This window comes from Arachis hypogaea, chromosome 8 (assembly GCF_003086295.3).
Source record: "Arachis hypogaea cultivar Tifrunner chromosome 8, arahy.Tifrunner.gnm2.J5K5, whole genome shotgun sequence".
Lineage (NCBI taxonomy): Eukaryota > Viridiplantae > Streptophyta > Magnoliopsida > Fabales > Fabaceae > Arachis > Arachis hypogaea.
This window is the reverse complement of record NC_092043.1, coordinates 38,260,732-38,281,029: the sequence shown is the minus strand read 5'-3', so window position 1 is coordinate 38,281,029 and position 20,298 is coordinate 38,260,732. Positions and strand designations below refer to the sequence as shown.

The 20,298-nt window shown below is 27.2% G+C and overlaps 1 protein-coding gene across 1 annotated transcript; it reads right to left on the bottom strand.

Moving 5' to 3' along the window:
• Nucleotides 1-15,481: 15,481 nt before the first annotated feature.
• Nucleotides 15,482-16,881, bottom strand: LOC112708431 (uncharacterized). Its single transcript, XM_025760587.2, has 2 exons — nt 16,588-16,881; nt 15,482-15,889 (listed from the first exon to the last, which is right to left on the bottom strand). Exons 1-2 carry the CDS (start codon nt 16,723-16,725, stop codon nt 15,698-15,700), a joined length of 330 nt encoding a protein of 109 aa, XP_025616372.1. The 5' UTR covers nt 16,726-16,881; the 3' UTR covers nt 15,482-15,697.
• Between the last annotated feature and the right edge of the window lie 3,417 nt (nt 16,882-20,298).

Below are 20,298 nucleotides of genomic sequence, written 5' to 3'. Positions count from 1 at the left end.
GTAAAGAGTTTGAGCTCTATGATTATAATGACTGAGATGAATAAAACCTTGGCTAAGGGGATTGAATAAATGAAGAAATGAGTTTCTTAGGTCATTCACAATTCATTATAATAATGGTAACAAGTTAGAGTTTGACAATTAAACCATACTCTAAGGGTTAACCAAGAGCTGGAAAGATGGAAGGAATTATACTTTGTTCTTCTGAGGTTCTTAGTAAAAATATATTACTTCATACTATCGAGTTGTTGAGGAGTGTTGCTAGACGCCAACCTTGATTAATAAATTTAGTATGACAAATTTACTACCCACTTAGTATTAAACTTATGGGGTCACACACTAACGAGTGTTCTAATCTTTGCTGTAGAATTATTTAATTATTATTTTGATTTGATCAAATAAATAATTTTATTGATTCAAATAGAATATTATTATATTCTTTGCTAGCACCAAGAATATAATAATAGTATGATGATTGAGAATAGTAAATGAGATTTGAGAATAATTAGTTATTCTATTTCTAAACTTGAATTCTAAATTTGGATGAGATCCTAATTGATTCTGTTTCAAATTGAGTTATGATATGATTCATAAATTTGAAAGATTCAAGTTTAAAATAGTAAGATATGATTCAAATTTGAATTGAGATTCAAATTTAAAATCAGTAACAAATCTCATAATATATATATATATATATATATATATATATATATATATATATATATATATATATATATATATGCCAAGAGTAGAGGAATGTGACGGAGATGAGAATAAAACACAAGGGTTTTATTCCTTTACCTCTACACACATAAACGTATGTGAGCCTGATTCTTGGAGAAGAATTTTATGGCGTGCAAAGAGTTGCAAGAGGTTTCTCAATTTAGATCAGATGTCTATTGGTCAAGGAGTTGACAGCAAAGGTTGGTCTCGGTGTGGATACGCATAGAGAATAAAGTTTTTCCTGAAGCATCTAAAGGTATTTAGATCTGATTTACTATCTATATATTATTGGAATAAAGTTTAAACACAAAAATAGATCTTTAGGATTACTTTCTTTTCTTCCGTTGCGTGTTATGAACACATGGTAATCCTTCAGTAAGTTCATCATCTTTCAAGTAATTTTGTAGCATTATGTGTTTTTTCTTCTTCTTTATTTGATTTTTTTGTTTTTATTCGTGTTAAGCGAGTAAAACAAAAATAAACTTGAGAAAGTAAAACAAAAACTAAAAGATGAATAAGAAAAAAAGAAGAAGATGGTGATGATGATGAAAAAAAGAAGAAGCAGCAGAAGATGAGAAGGAGGAAGAGGAAGAGTATTGAATTATGTAGAACTTATTATCAGCACATATACACCTAAAATTCTTAAACAATACACTCAGATATCCTCGTATTACACCCAAATATCTTTGTATTACACCCAAATTTGCTGTAAATACAGAAAAATATTTCTTCTAATGCTGCATTTTTTTCTTTTTTTTATTTCTTTCTCTTTTTAGTTGAATAAATGTAAGTTTATCCTCTTCCAAATAATTTTGTACTATTGTGTGTTTCTTCTTCTTTTTTGTTTGATTTTTTTTATTCTTGTTAAAAGAGTAAAACAAAAAAATTATTATTATTGATGCTTTTATTATTAATATGAACTTTATTATTTCTTTCCTAACATTTTTTAATATGAGTTTCATTTCTTTTTCTTTATTATTATTAATGCTTTTATTATTTTTTTCTCTAATTATAAATCTCCTTATAATAATTCTTTAATAGAATATTTTTTTGATCTAATAGATTTTTTTCTATTTTTTTTTTTGTCAAAAAGTAACTTATATGGGGAGAAAAAAAAGATATAAATTAAATTTTAAAATTTAAATTTAAATAAGATGTGTAAAGTGTAACAATTGAATTCATTTGGTAGATTTAAACTCTTTGTATTATCGTCATTGAAAATTTTAAATACTATTATAAAATTTTAGATATTTTTTATCTTATTGTTCTTAAATTATATATTATACTGTGTATTTGAAGAGTTTCATCTTTTCTAAAATAAGTATGACATTATATACTTTTTGGATACAAAAAAATAATGAAGTTGAAGTGAATAATAAAATTGATTATATAATAAGATACAAATTTTTAGAATTTTTAGCACAATTGACAAATTTTTAGTTTCAAAATAAATTTTTACTCTATTTTTTATCTTTTATTTGATTTTTTTGTATAATTTTTTCTTGATTTTCTTAATTAATTATGATTGTAATAATTCATCACAAATTTGTATTTTATAGAGAAAATTTATCAATCATAAAATATAGAAGACTTAACCAAAAAATTTAAAAAATATTGATTAATCACAAAATAAAAAAATTATGAATTGTCCTTTAATTATGTCGTAAAATATAAATTAGGACTATTAAAAATTATTTTTTTTTCATATTAATGTTAACTTAAGTTATAATAAGATAAAAACTAAAAATTGTATATAATAATTTGATTTAATTATTTATACTATCAAAATTATTCTTTATTATATTCCATTCATTTTTATTCATTAGTTATTTTTAATTGAATTAATTTTTTTAATTAGTAATATAATTATTTTGACATTTACTTTACTCAGTAATATTTTTTAATTTATTTAATCTGATTAATTATCTCTTTCTTATTTTATATTAATTTAACTAATTAAAGTTAATAAATTTCAATTATTTTAATTCTTGTAACCTTTTATTCTAATCATGTATTTCAATTAATGCATTAATACAATTTTAATATTTATATGTCATTAATAATAATAATCTCATTTTAAAGTGACATTTTATCCCCCAATAAATAAATAAATATATATATAATGTCTAATTATAAAAAAAATCTACTATTTTTTATACGATTAGATTAGACATATTTATATTCAATTTATTTGATTATTTAATTAAAATTAATTATATTAAAAGATTAGATTAAGATTATGGTAGACTAATTATATTTTAGCTAATTAATTATATTAAAAGATTAAGATTATGATAGATTATTATTATTTTATTATTTTTATTTTTATATTAATTTAGATATTTAATTTTTTTATTATTATGTTTTTTCTCTTATTTTATATGTTTATTTTCATAAATCTTGCTAAATTAAACAAGGTACTGTATATCTTCTTTTTATTCCTCTTTTATATATGTCACACCCTACCACACAGAGTATTATATCTAGGATGTAAAATAGAGGTGGCGAGGCGCTACGACTTCTAAAATTATAATACGTACATATAATAGCAGAAAAATATAATAAACTAGGAGCCTTGAAAAAAAAATAGGTAAAACAAAATCGCGAAATAAAAAAAACGCAACGCTCAAGAAACGAATTGACCTGCGTGCTAAGAAAGCTATAACCATCAAACATAAGATTATAAAAGTAGGAATAGAGTGCCAAAGATATAAAATAACAAGCTCCTAACTTAGCTCGCGAAGTCAAGACTAGCCAGAGAATATTTACATATATATATACATATCCAAAATCCAAATGTACATAAGCAAAATCCTGCCTCTCCATAAACCTCTAAGAGGATCAAAAGAACAAGTTATGCGGAGAGAAAGCTAAGTGTGTATATATATATATATATATATATATATATATATATATATATATAACTGTACAACAAAATAACCCAACAACCACTTCGCTTCAGGAGTCCAGACGCCTAACGAGACACCTCTCGACCAGCATTTGAAAAACAACAACATAGTATGGAATGAGAACCAGATGTTCTCAGTATGGCAAAGGTGCCACACACATAATATATAAGGCCCTGAGAATGGCAGAGGCAATCCTAGAATGCCGACACTTATATTATAGAGCTTAAAGTATTAAACAGAAGTCATAAAAGGTGGTTTTCTAAGAGTATCTAAACCTAACTTAACTTAACCTTAAATCTAAGTCCCATACTATCATTCCTCCATACCTCCATCTCCGTCAGCATTTTCAAGACAGATAAACAGATAAAGGAAAGTACAAAAAGGTTACAAGTACAGCAAGTAACAATTATACATTTTGCATGGCAAATACACTTAGGCACACCCAGTTAATACACAAACAAGTAATTCAGGTAATATGCAGATGATGCACGCCTGTCCTATGGCTGATGAGCCTCATCTATCGGTTATCCAGCCAACCCGACAAGTCCGAAAATCTTAGACTGTCCCTCGACGCGCATCCCCAAGAGTCTATGCATAGCTTTTTCTCAAATAATCAATATTGCTCAATGGGGGTTAACATTCCCGAGAATTTATATGCGTCCGGTCACTCTGACATCGTAGGGTCAACAGAGTATCGAGTTTTCAACCTGGTACACGTGGTGGCAAGCTACGACACTTTATCGAGGAAACCTCGTATCTCAGACATTTAATCGTTCAAGTCAAGTTTCATACATAATCATTCACTTGATTATCAAGTCAAGTATCATACATGATTATCCATAACATTTCATAATCAATTCATCACTTTTCAGTTTTATTTCATCTCCAAGTGATCCCCATTTTCCTAACTTTATCTGATTATTAGGTATAATACTTCTATTCATAACTAAAGGGATGAAAATAGATGTTTAAAAATTTGAAATATAGTTTAAAACATTAAAAATCAAATTTGCTGAAATAGAGTCCACGCGTGTTCGTGGTGATAAAAAACTGCAGCTCACGCACGTCCCTTTGTCATGCGTACACGTGGGTGAAAACTTCATGTCACGAGTACGCATCGTCAAAAATTCACTTCACGCGTACGTGTGAGAGTACGTTCTTTTTTTTTTTTAAAAAAAAAGGCAGATGCAGTAGCTAAGCTGCAGTAGCAGGGAAACAAAGCTGTTAATAAAACATAACAGTTTTCAGGCACAACTTTCCAATTTCCATAACTTCTTTTATTTACAATATTTTTCACTTGTTCTTCGAGTGGCATAAACATCACGAACTTAATTTTCATTTCAAAACAAGTTAGAAGCAAATTGAGGATCCTTGCCTCGCCAAAGTTCGGCCAAAAATCAACTTTTTCCAAACTCATAAACCTCTACTCCATTATTCATTTCATTCATATAACAACCATACATACCTGAAAACCAATGCTAACACCTACAACAACCCAACCACAAGATATTACACTAACTCATCAACCAAGATTCAATCATATAGCACACTATCACAACTCACAATTTTCACCATGCTTTAAACACTATGCACACAATTATGTCATCATCTTCTTATCATTAATCACACTACTACCCATGCAATAACAATCACCATTTTACCACCAATTCTCATCCAAAACATTAAGAACTCTCATCCAAAATATTAAGTACACTAGGCATCACATAGTTCCATACGTTCCAACTTATCCTATGGTCATTTGGCTAAATTTTCACAGAACATTATATATTAAATGCAAGAAACTTAAACCATATCTTGGCCGATTCTCACATAGCGACTAAAACAATTCACTCACAACAAACATAGGTCCAAAGCCCAAAAAAACACTAATGCCCATCCTCCAACAAAAATTCCAATGTCCATAATTACAAGCTACAATTATTTATTCACAACCTAATACACATTCGTAATACATATATATCCAATTTAATACACAAAGCTCAAATTCAATGGAATTAAAATAGAATTATCGTATCCTCACCTTACCCAAACTTTACATAAGCAACAGTGAACGTTTTTCTCAAACTAATTGGATCCTAAAACATCAGAAATCAGAGAAATTCAACATTCCTACTCAATTCTCTAAAATTTGGGGAAAGAAGAGACTGAGAGTGATTAAACAAGTTACTAATAAAATTGTTCTGGTAGAAATATAGAGCTCGACGTGGTGAATGCGTGACCGCAAACGGTGCGGCGATCGGAACTCGGATGAAGAAGTTACGGGGGTTGGAAATCACCGTAAGGATTTCAGTGTTTCTTCTCTTCCCTGGATGCTTTTACGCTGCCTTCAAACGAAATGAGGAAGAGAAGGGATTTTGGGCTCATTTAATATGTTGGTCCGATTGGACCGACGGTCCGGTTTGAGTCTGGTTCAATCGGTTTGGTTTAATTTTGGGCCGATTTCTTCGAAATTGGTGTCAAAATTCTTGATTCGATGAGTTCTATCATAATTTAATATAATATTCGTATTTCTAGTCTTCCTTATTAAAAACTAATTTATCGACTAATTATTTACTAATTTAACGGGGTTTACAATATACACGTAAAATTTATTAAATTATTTCTCTTCCGTCTAATAATTTTGTCTCTCTTCTATTTATATTTCTTTCAGTCAATATTTTATTAGTTCTTATTTTTCTAAATTTTATTTTAATTTATGTATTTGTTATTATTATACTTATTTTATTTATGTGTAATATACATTCTTATATATGTTATAGAAATATGATTTGATTCGATTAACTTGCCATTTTTTTTCGAAAAATCTAAAGCTAAAGTACAAAAATATATTTATAGATATTTTACTTTTTTAACTAAAAAATATAATATTTTTTGTCATATTTGTTGAAATTCTAAGATAAATATGAATATTGATTTTTGAAATAAAATAAATATATTTTAAATTTTTTGCATCTAAAAATAATATTCTATCAATATTAGAATTATTTAAATGGGTAAGTAATAGTGAATATAAAATTATTTAGGATGGATAGAACTAAGTACATCTTTTTATCGAAAATACGAATTTAAAAATATTATATTCAATTATCAAAAGTCAATCTCTTATTGAACCATTGTATGTTCAAAAGATTTTTGAAGAATTGAAATAATTTTAGATATATAATTTTTTGTAAAAAGTTAATTAATTCAAGATATTTATTGTCGTTAATTATAAAAGTAAATTGAAATGACAATTTAATATTTCTATATTCTTAAAATATTATTTATTTATTTTTTTAGTATTCTTTATCATCTAATGATCACATTAATATAATTTAATTCAATAAATTTATTTATCATAATTTCATTGAATAAAAATTCTATTTTATCTAAAAATTTTAAGATTTCTCAACCTTAAGATTATCCATATTAAATTATTAAGAAATATAACTGAGAGCGTGAAAGTGTCCCTTCATTCGAAAGTATGATTGAGATCAGAGAGCTTGACTCTTGTGGTTCTTTGATCTTCATTTGTGAACCAAAACCTTATGTATCCTTAATAGGGATGAATCACAACTCCACTATGGAAAAAGAGTTACGAAAGCGAGTTTGATATGTTGGAGACCAAAATTCTGTAGTCATTATTTATATTTGAGTATGACACTCTATTAACCCTAAAAGTCAAATAAAATAGTATCTATGGTTTAATTTAATCTCATTTATCCAAATCAAAAGTAATAATGACTTATTTAATTCAATATTTATGACAATAAATGAAATCACCGTTATATAAGTCATTTAAGGTTGAATTACTTAATTTGCGATTATAATTAATATATGTATTGCCCATAAATATATTAAGAAATAATAATTTCCTAATAATCTTCCATTTGGGCTATACATAGATATTTTTCTGAGATAATCATATCTTATAAATTTTATGCACACATCTGAATATTATTTTCCTGATTACTTTAATAATCTGGTCTGTCTCATATATAAGTTATGAAATTACTGCAGGTTTTATCACATTAGTGTCGTAACGAAACCACGATGATCACCATATTAAAATACTCAACTACATAGATCAAATTTGGATGAGAGAATTCAGAAATTACATGCAAAAATGATTTCATGCATGCCTATTTTCAACTTGTCCAACTTGAATAAAATTTCTATTTTATTCGGTGACAGACTCAGATGAAATTGCAAGGGCAATGTCCAGATTCATAGTGATGGTGACTAAGTGATGAGTTTGTGAAAGAAGAAGCAAAGAACTTAAACAAACTCAGAGAGAGGGATAAGTAGCAATGACAACATGAGCTGTGAAGGAAGATGGGAACTGTGAAGGGATCGGCGACGATGGGATCAGCAACGACGATGACGGAGCTATGAGAATTTTTGTAAAGAAGTCGAGAAGAAGAAGACTCTGAGTAAAGATGATTGGGTTTCTCTTACATAGCTATAGAGTATGGAATGAAGCTGTGAATAATTGAATCTGTGATATGAGACAAATCCTAATTCCTAAAAAGTGTTTATATGTATATATCTGGAGAGAGTACACCCTAAACCCGACCATGCCCTGTCCTGAGCAAAATCAGCCCCGACTGGGATCAAATTATTACCCTTTCCAACCGAGTATGGACGGGTCGGGTACCCTGCGTATTCGTGTACTCCTGTCAAGTCTAACCACGTATTAATGCTCCATTTATTAAGTGTTTACTGCTAGCCAATGAATTGCTACACACACAAGGCGAGATTCTAATTTCTAATAGTTGTTTAAGTGGATGAGTGAGATGATTATTCAACAAACTCAAATCAATTAAAATAAATATTAATTATTTTTAATATTTTAATATTAAAAATCTTGAGAGTTTAATTTTAATTATAATTTTATAAAATATTTATAATAATAATTATTACATATATTTTATTTAATTTTTTAATAAAATTTTTTTATATAGTTTTATATATTATCTCATACAAGATACGAAAACGTACACTAATTTATTACAAAAAAATTGGGTTTATTTTTTTGTATTATCAAATTTCATATGACTTTTTTCTGATGTGAAATATTATATGACTTGTTCTTCACATCTTTGATGCTCTCCTCCTGATATATCTCAAGCGCCTTCTCTTTTGATGCTTTTGGTTATTTTAGGTTAAGAGGATCTGAGTTTACTTCCTCTGTTTTCTTCTATGGGGTCTTTGACCCCCTATTCCACTAAAAAAAAAAATAATATAAAATAACATAAGTTGGTAAAAAAAATAATCATGTTGTATGTATATTAAAATTATTCATCAAAAATTAATAATTAATATAAAATATATATTAAAATATAAAATATATATTAAAAATAAATTAAATAATACATATATAAAAAAATATACATAAATATATAGTGGTTAATTTTAAACACTGATTTTAATGTACCAATAACATTTAAAAAACAACACACAACAAAAATAACAACACAAAACAAAGGTTACAGCATACATATGCATATTTGATATACTCCAAAGTTTACAACATATTTGATACACTCCCTAAGTAATACAACAACAAGAATAACTCCAACACCAATGAGACAGAGTATGTCACAGCATGTTACTATTATAATTTAGGTAGAAACTCAGGTGCAGTCGTCTTCTGGTGAAGTTGATACTTAAGAACCATTAGATAATTTGACTGATTTGACTAAATTTTCATCTAAGGGCTCTTAAATATTAACTTCACGTGAAATCGACTTCACCTAAGTTTTCGCCTATAATTTAATAGATTTAACTCAACTAAGCTTCCAATAGTTTCGGTAGAGTAGACTATGGTATACTCATCTTCTTAATTACAACAACAATAAAAAGCATGCAATTGGTTCTATATCATAGTAAGAACCAAAACAGAGGACACTCCTCCAAGAACCAGTATGATCCACCCTAAGATCTTCCCCGGGACGCGGTCGGGAAACATTGTTCCCATAAGTCCCACCAAGAACAAGAGCTGAATCAACAAAACCATAACCCTCACAACATTGGGGTGGGATGAAAAGTAATCTTGACCTGCTTTACCACCTTTGAAGAAGGAAATCAGAGAAAGCTGATGGTTCAAGAATATAGCAATGATTTCCATTGATTCTTTGAACTTAGCCACGTCTTCGTTTCCCTCCCTAAGAAGACAAAGAAAGGTTCTAAGATAATATACAATGTATGGAAAAAAACACTTGAAATGGAAGCAAAAAAGAGTTCTCAAGTTCATCTCTTAATTAGTAGTGTTATCAATGAGAATTTAATAATTAATAGGAACTAACCTCACTGGAGCTTCTTCGTTTCTGGGAGTAGAAGTAGAATCCATATCAGGGAACTCAGCTAGTAGAAAAGGAAAATAGTTATAACACTTCTATGTCGTTGGCTCATTGAATTATGAATACGACTTATATATAAATGTTCCGCTTATGCTTATGCTTAGTTATTTATTATTTATTATATGGTACTAAACGTATTATACTTTGGAGACATAGTATAGATTTTGCGAAGTCTCAGTGAAACAAAGTCTAAAGTCTAAATGACCAAATTATTATATTATACATAGTATTATTAGTATAAGGAAATAAGAAACGAGTGGGCCTCAACGTTTTATTCGACCTTTTTGTTCTTTGTACTTTTTGCCTTCTGATTCTTTTTAAGGAGAAAGTGAGAAACGTTATATGATTTGTTTTTGTGCATATTATTTTCTATTTTTATATTAAAGTGAATGATAAAATAAAAAAATTAAAAAATAATGTTTTATTCCATAGAAAAATTTATACATAAAAAGTATATAAATATCATTTTTTATTTTAAAACCGTTACTTCATCATGCGTTTAAAACTAATATATATATCACAATATCCTTGCAGTCAATATATACTAATGATTTACTAAAAATTATATTAATTTTGATTGTTGTTATTGTGGATTCTAGTTTTTATTATCACTCAACTTTAAAATAAGCCTTGCGTATTACTTCTGAATTCTGATCGAAGAAATGCTGGGGACGGGTAAATTTCTAGGATTGCAGCATATTCATACCAATACCAATATCCTTATCATATTAATTATTTCAAAATGAATTAAAAATATAAAAAAATAAAAATCATATTCCTCATCTCAAATGACAGCGGACATAAATACCACCAATCCAAATAGTTTACTTCAACTTAAAATTAAAATATAAGATTAATACTCAAATTCGATCCTTAAAAATAATCTATTTTTTGAATTGGTTATCAAAAAATTTTATTAATCATATTAATATTTAAAAGCTACAATTATAATTTAAATTTTTTTTAATTAAATTGTGATATGTCATATTAAATATTACGTGATATAATGATATAATATATTAGTGTCTAAGAGCGGAACTTAGTTAAAATAATGTAAAATTATAGTCTCCCAAATTTTTTATAAAAAAATTAGTAGTATTTTTATAAAAAAAATAATTTAATTAGTTTAAATACTTTATTATAATTTAAAGCACCTAAATTAAATTATAGTCATATTATGATTCAATGATTGAAGATTTTAAGTCACTAAAGATTTATAGAGTATTATTATAAATTATTTTATATTTTTTATCTGTAAAATTATTTATTTATTATTTTATTAGTAACATATATTTAAAGAATAATTATATTTATAAATTTTTAATATAAATATAATTATTAAATTTTAATATTAAATTTTTGACCCTTCCAAAATTTTGTTTCAAGCTCCGTCACTATTAGTGTTATATGTTGTTACAAAATAATTAGTTGTATGTCTTAGTGTTATATATATAATATATTAACCAATTATTTTGTAACACATAATATTAATTTGCCATGTAATCATAAAATATAACATCTAACTTAATGTATTATTATCTAATTTATGGAAGGATTGATTTGACTTACCATTATAGTTTACAAGAACTAATATAATTAATAAAATATTTTAAAAATTAATAAAGTAAAAATTACATTATTTTTTAGGAGTTAATACTTAAAATGGTTTTTAAAATTTGATTTCTAACGTAATTTAGCCTTCAAACTTTCAATTGACTCAAAATTGTATTTTAAAATTTTGACCTGTGTCTCAATTTGGTCATTCCATCGTTTTCCGCCACCAAAAAACTGACCTCACCATTTTAAATGACATCTGACACTATCTAAACGATGCCGTTTAACGCTTGGCACGAAAAATATTCAAAAATGACGTCGTGTCACATGAAAGAGGGGATTAAACAAAAACCCAAACATTAACCACTTCACAATTCATCTTTCTGCTAGATGTCATTTAAAATTGTCAAGTCAGTTTTTCGATGACAAAAAATGATGAAAGGGACAAACTGAGGTACAGGTCAAATTTTCAGGATACAATTTGAGTCAATTAAAAATTTGAAAACTGAATTACGTCGAAGATCAAATTTTAAAGACTATTTTAAGTATTAACTCATCTTTTAGTGATAAATTTAAATATTAATTCTAAAATAAAAGAAGTTTGAGGGTCAATAATTTTAGTTTAGATTGATCAATATTTTTAGCTAATACTCCAAATATCTTTATTCTAACATTTCAACATCATACTTTTAACTAATACTTTTAAATATTACTAACCAACTACTAGTGAAAAATAATAAATTTAATCCTCTAACAATTTTTCACTCAAAATATATATATGTATACTCTAAATAGCAAAGGGATTTGTACAACAAATTAACCCATCTAAGATAAATAAATAATATTTACAATTTACAACCAGTGATAATTGCTAATTGCGCATTCTTATTTTGAGTGATGAATATATACTGTCATGTTCATCAATGTTTATGTATATCATTATATTATTTATTCATCAATTACTAACTTATCATATTTTCTGCTTTTAAAGCAAAGAACTAATTTTTTTTCTAGCGGATATTGAGTTGATATTTCTTTTTCTTTATTTTTTTTTCTCTATATAAGAACACATATCTCTTACATACTTTTTTTTTTTTTGCTGATTGTAAATTAAAAAAATAATTGTTAAAAAAAGTGGTCAAATACCCAAAAAATAAACAAAAAAATCCCCAAAAGTATTTAGAAGCCTTCGTAAGAAGTGGAAGAAAATCACAAAAGCCATGAAGATCAAAACATTTGGGAGCTTCCGGAATAAAGCTTCTCCGGTAGCTTTAGTCTTGAGATAAACACCACCAAATAACTGCTTCAACACTTTGTTATTCATCGCCTCTAGATTTTCGTTAATTCCATCCAAGAAGGAAAAATAAAAAGAAGGAAATACATTAGTCGTTAGACATAATAGACAACACTTGAATATTGCAAATTTTTTAAAATATAAAAAATTATTTACAATTTCGATAAATAATGAGTTGATATTTTAATTGATTTTGAGAAATTATGCATGAGCCACTTTTGCTAAAAATACTCGCGTGAGTTAAATTGATCACTTTTTATGATGTAGTATTATTAAGTGCAATATAACACGTTAATTACAAGAGTTATCTTATCTGTATACTAAAGTTAGTCATTAAAATTAACCACTAATATAAAATATATATTTAAATATAAATACATATTAAAAATAAATTAAACTAAATATGTATTTATACATAAATATATTGATGATTGATTTTAATGATTAATTTTAATTATAAATAATATTTTTGTAATTAGAGTATAAAACGTAACTAACTTTATCTTACACTTTTTTATTATTGTTTAAAAAAAATTAACTCGTAATATCTTCAAAAATCAAATTAGTTTGTGCTAATTTTATCTAAAATGTTGTACATGTTAAAATTAATTATTAAATTAGTTATTCGTATAAATATATATTAATTAAATAATATATTTATATAAAAATATATTATAAGTAATTTGTTGTACACATGTATATTTTTTATTAAAATATAATAATAGGTACCTCTCAATTTCAATTAAACCATATTTAAAAAAATTTTCCCCCAAAAAATAGGGAGCATGTATCTGGAAACTAACCTGTTTAGAGGCTGGTGTGTGGGACCCATGGATGACACGTGAGGGCTCCTTTTCTCTTTTGTGGTTCTGATTTGTGAAGGCAAAATGAGAGAATATGCTGATTTCATAGAAAGTACTGTTGTGGCATGATTGGTATATGATGGGGCCTGGGAATATATATAGAATGAGACAATTTTTGAATTTAATTATAATAATTAATTAGTTACGCGTGAATTTAACTTAATTGGTCTACACATCTCCATTTAGCCTTAATTAACTTACCTACGTACTAAACGCACGTATTATAGTAAATTAGTAATAGATCGCGTGACAAGGGATGGTTACCGCATCTACGCAAATTTCCTTAGCATGATTGTGCAATAAGTTCATTAAAATAGTTATGCACTTTCATCTTCAATGGAAATTTTATTTTAGTATTTATTAGATTATAGTAGTCATTGTTTATTCGCTTACAAAGAAAATCTTTTGTCATTTTTCTTTTACCGAATTTTTTAGTTTGATAGACCAAAAAATTAATTCGTCATAAATTTAAATTTGATGATCAATAACTTATTATATATATATATATTATATATATATATATATATATATATATATATATATATATATATATATATATATATATATATAAATAAAGAATTAGGGACAGATTCACTCTTCATGATGAGGGGGTAAGCACACCACTAGAATTTAAAATTTTATTGAATAGTATATATTTATTTGCTCCTATTAAATTATTAAATTTGACTCCACAATAATTTTTTATTTAACTTTCGACACTTGATAGTCAATTTGAGAACTTCATATTAAATGTCCATTATAATGATCAAGTTTTAAATTTAAATAAGATTGATGTTCTTTTTTAGAAATCAACTCGAAAGAATATTATCTATCCATTTGTATTTCTTCTTTTAAAATTAGTTTTAATTTTTTTCATAATAACTACACTAATTAAATGAATTTTTTCAACTACGAATATCATCAAGAGCTAATTGTATGAAAGTTGAGTTTTAAATGATTATTTAATGACATATACAAAAAACACATTTTAATTATATTATCAAGGTTTTAAAATATGAAATATAAAAAATTAAAATTAAAATTATATGTTATTATTTAAATTACTATTTTAGTATTTTAATTTGTAATTAGATATTTTGAAACCTAATCATATTTTACAATAACAAAATATAATTATAACAATAATTATGCTATATATACATAAAATAATTACTTGTACAGAATAAATCTTAAAATACAAATTTTGAAATACAAAATACACATTAAAAATAAGTTAAATAATATGTGTATTCATACACAAATTTATAGTAGATAATTTGATAACTAATTTTTTATGTAAACATAATATTTTTATTATAAAAATTATTATCATGTTATATATATTTCGCTCCCATTATCAAAATTTTCTGGATCCGTCACGGTAAAGAATATAATTTAAACTCTCAATACTTGTTTTAGTGAATGGATGAATTAATCAAACTTAATTATTTTTATTTTTGACAGATATATTTCTTTTCTTTATTTTTCGGTAAAATGTTTTTTTTATTTTGTATATTTAAAAAAATATTAATCTAAGAATATATTCAATAGATCTAATTTAATTTGGTATATGTAATAACTTTACAATATCATTCAATCATATATAGTCATGTTAATAATTATAGCTAACTCTTTTATCCATTATTTAAAAATTTATCCAAATCCTTGGTATATATGATTAATTAATAATGCAGAATATTTTTATATCTGTAATAACACATACCAATTAAAATTTAAATTTTCATAGTTACAAAATTAATTATAAAAAAGTATCCATAATGATTTAAAAATCATTCTTACTTCTTAACATACACAAGTCTAGATCTCTTGCAATACAAATAATATATCTAAATTTGGCTAAGTGATGATTTTAGTAAACTACTACAAAAATTTTCATCTCCAGAATCTTCAACAGCACATTAACAAAGAAATTTATAAAAGTAATGACCAAGAAACAATATAAAAATTAAAAATAGAAGTAATAAAAGAAAGTTGTTATGGTTTTGCTGCCTCTATTGCTGAGAAGTGATTTTCCTGTGCCTCAGGACCAGCAGAGCCCCTAAAGAGCAAAATGGCCAAATTTCCAATTCCAAAATAGATGAAACATCCATAACAATGTGTCACATATGAACCAAAATCTGTTCCTACAATGCATTGCCATCCAGTTCCATGACTCTTGTCAAATTCCTACAACATCATATAAAAATCATAAATGTCAAAAACATTATTGTTAAGCTAATAACAAGGAAATACTAGTAATTAGTTTCATATATCCATGATAAACTCAATAGAAAAGTATAGGTAGATAATGAAAATACTAAACAATGTGAATAATGGATATATCGAATGTTCAATTCACTAGATGTGCGAATGATTATTCTAATATTAAGATTTAGGTAAGTAATTTGGGGTGTAGTATGTTTTTACTTTATTGGGTCAATTTTAAACACATTATTCACAAAAATCATTGCCTACCTAACAAAGTTCAAAATCAATTAACTCTCAAAATATATTGAAGTTCATTTCTAATTACTCCTTCCATCCACTAATAAAATAGCATTTGTTTGACAAAATTAGGACATTAAAAATAAATATATCTTGTTATTATATTTATTATGAACCTTTTTTAAATTTTGCTTCAACTTTTATATACGCCTTTTTTTTAGCTTTATGCCAAATTTTTTTTTTTTTAGAATTCAACAAAGATTAATGTCATAATATTATTTTTTTCAAAAGTTTAAATATTGAAATATATGAATTGATATATCTCAAACATATCTAACCATAAAGTAGTTATACATTAATACATAGATGAAATAGTAATGGAAGTGAGAGTTTTATTAATAATGAAGGGAGTTGAAGTAGTAAAGTTGGTTTATTATTACCTTCTTGATAAAGCGAGCAATCTCAATGGCGTCAGTGACATCAAAGGAATCAAGTGCCTTTGATGCTAAATCAAGTGCATCTTGCTGCATGGTTTTAAGCATGTCGGTCTCACCAATCACTGCCTTGCCTTCTAACATGGTGATGATATAGTAGTGAGAGTGAGAATGAAGTGCTTGTAGACGTGGATTTAAAAAGGTAAGGTAGTGGTGGTGGAGAATTAATAGATTTCATGTCAAGAAGGGGTTGGTGCTAATGGATTAGCCACGTATATGGATTATATTGCATATAGACGTAAGCTTGGAGCTATTATGTGGAACATGCATGTAAGGATAAGTTTTTTACATGTACATGCTGATCTTAATTAGACTATGTTGTACAAATCACAAATGAACACGTGTTCTGTAATTTGTGGATTTGTCGGGTGAATTTTGTCTACTTCTCACTCTGCTCAATTTAATTAATATTATTCATACTAATTTTAATATGTAACTAAATTCTATACTTACAAACTTAACCATAATCTATAACTATATATAGACACCAAAAAAAAGGGTAGACACCAAAAAAAATCTATAACTATATATATAACGAAAATTATAAACCTAATAATACTTTTAGATTATAAAAATTATTTACACACAACTCTTAATTATTAAAAAATAATTTATTCTACACTTTTTGTATTGTATTTTGTTTTACTTACAAAATCTTTGTTCATTGCTTATTAGATCAAGTTTGTCGCATTATTTGGAGTCTTTTGAGTGTTCCACAAAAATAAAAATAAATAGAGAGTAGATAAGATAATTGCTAAAAATCCACGTGTTCCAATAGCTGAGGAGAAAAACAAGAAGTATTATATCTAGAGTCTTTTTTATTTGAGCTTGAAACGCTTTTCGGTACATCAAATCACAGAGAAATTTATATTTGGATTTAACTAAATATTTTGAGCCATGCATGAGTTCATAACTTCATATATATAATTGATCATGAAATTATATGGCGTGTTCCAGTATTTTGAGCCAGGATTTAATTAGCTATTTCAGTAACTTAAATTACAAGTAACTAATCTAAATAATTAGAAATATAGCAGTAGCTAACAAATTATTAGCTATATATATTTACTATTACCACATTTTTGTGTAGAAAGTGTTCAATATATAATTACCTTTTTAATTTACTAATAAGTAATAATAGTGGAAATTCGGAATTGTAGAGGTTCTTGATAGGTGAATTAAATGGATATCCATAGAATGTATTTGAAGAGTGCTAACTAGAAATAGTAACGGATGTCCATGAAGTAGAAACAGAACTCCGATCCATTTACCGTTCTCAGTTTCATAAAATATTCATTATCCGTGACAGGTAACGAGTTTTTTTTTTTAATACCAGGATATTCTTAATGACTAATTTTTTGAGTACTATAGACACACAAAGTAAATAATTCTCCCAAATAAGTAAATTTCATTTTTATTCTCCGGTGAGTATTAAATCCGGGAGATTGAATCTTTTGAAAATCTTCGTGTATTTTTCAAAAAAAAAAGGAAAATTAAAAAATATTCAATATATTAATACAAATCTAATTCATAATATAAAATAATTCTCAATATTAATACATAATCATGTATTGTCAGTATTACTAGCAATATTGTCAGTATTGCTATTAGTTTTTCGATTAGGGTTTATTCTTTATTATGAGTTATTTTAGGAATTGTTGGTACTAATTTACCTGAGGTAATATTTGTGTGATTTAAGAGTTACACTTTTGAGATGTTATTGCTGTGATTTGATAGACGTCAATGCTGGCTATATATTGAAAAAGACGGTAAAATTACCGACGACGGGCGTTAAAGAATGATGCACTGAAGAAAGAGAGATTGAGTGAGAGGACAGTAGATGACAACGACGTCGCGTTTCTTGTTACGACGGCGACGGTGATGTTTGGAAAGACCCAAGCTACGTGATCAAGAAAGAATAGAGGTGTGGAAAGGTGTTTCAATTGAGGGGAGTGAGGTTTTGATATTTTAAGAAGTAAAGGATAGCAAATGTACAAAGATAAAAAATAGTTAATAATAATTTTTTACTTTTGATACATAGTTTAGGTTTCACAGTTAGCCAAGTAATAATAGTAGTTTTGGCTTGGGCTCTTAGTGACTGAATATATATCAATATAAAGTGTAAAAGGAGAGAGTACGAATAGAATATGGATACAATTTATTTTTTATTGTGTGCTTCCTATACTTGCTTTATGGGTTTCTTTGCATAATTTTTTTCCTTTGTTCATTAAGATCTTTTATGCATACATGTTCTTATCTCAAGATCACTTCATGGTATCAAGAGCCTAGGCTGAACCTACGTCTAACAATGCTTTATCTCTTCCTTCAATTTTCATCCCCAAATCTTTTCAAAATCCTATTCCAAACAAGCTTGGAGAGAAGAACTTCAAGACATGGCAACGACAAGCTTTCGCTACAATAAGGGAAAAAGATTTGGAGAGTCATCTTTTAAAGGAGTCAATCCCATTGCAATTTGTATCAGCCGCTGACAAATTCGCTGGAACAGAATCACCTACCTACAAACGATGGTGCCAAGTAGATAACAATTTGGTTTCCTTTCTTCTTGCGTCTATAGAACCCGATTTTGCAACCAAGATGGTCGGGTGCATTCTCTCATAAAATTTGGAGCATAATTAAAGATTACTTTGTCAAATTCACCACATACAATATCAAACAGATCAAGAAGCAATTGAAACAGATCAATAAACATAGATTGTCAGTTTTATAGTACATTTCGAAGATCAAGAACTTGACTAACTCTCTTGTTGCATTGGGAAGCCCTGTTTCATCTGAAGAACACATTGACATCATCTTAGACGGATTAAATGAAGACTATGAATCGCTTTTAACCACTGTTAATGCTAAGTCAAAGACATATTCTCTTACTGAAATTGAGAATCTGGTCCTTTCTCGTGAAGATATGCTTGCCAAATTCAGGAAACCTGAATCTCTTTATATGCAAACAAATCTGACCCAGTCTTCTTTTGGTGGAAGAATAGGAAGGGGTAGTAGATTTAGAAGAGGTGGCAGAGGTTTCGTTCCATCCAATCAGTCACAATGCCAAGTTTGTGAAAAACTTGGACATATGGCATAGCATTGCTTTCACCGATTTGATCACAACTTTTCTTCTCCTTCTCAATCCCAAACAAATTGATCTGCTACTCAAACTCCTCAACGATTTTCAACTTCAACCTCCACAATAAGACTAAGTATTTTCAATTAGACATTCAATGTGTGAGAGACAAGATTAACACTAAAGAGCTTCATGTTATGCACATTTCGGACAATGAACAAAATGCTGACATTCTGACTAAACCATTGTCAACGGTCACATTTGATCGTCTGAAATTCAAACTCAGAGTGGCAGACAACCCTCTCTTGAGTTTGAGGGGGGTGTAGAGGATAGCAAATGTACAAAGATCAAGAATAGTTAATAATCATTCTTTAGTTTTGATACATAGTTCAGGTTTCACAGTTGGCCAAACAATAATAGAAGTTTGGATTTGAGAGTAAGAGGTGCATCCTTGACTTAGCTAACCAAGATGGATTCTTGCCTATTTTCACCATAGTGTGGTTGTTAATCTCGTCAAAATTGGTGACCCAAATAATGTCCCAGCGTCAGTTTGGTAACAGAGCAAGGTCGGTCCTCGACTTGCT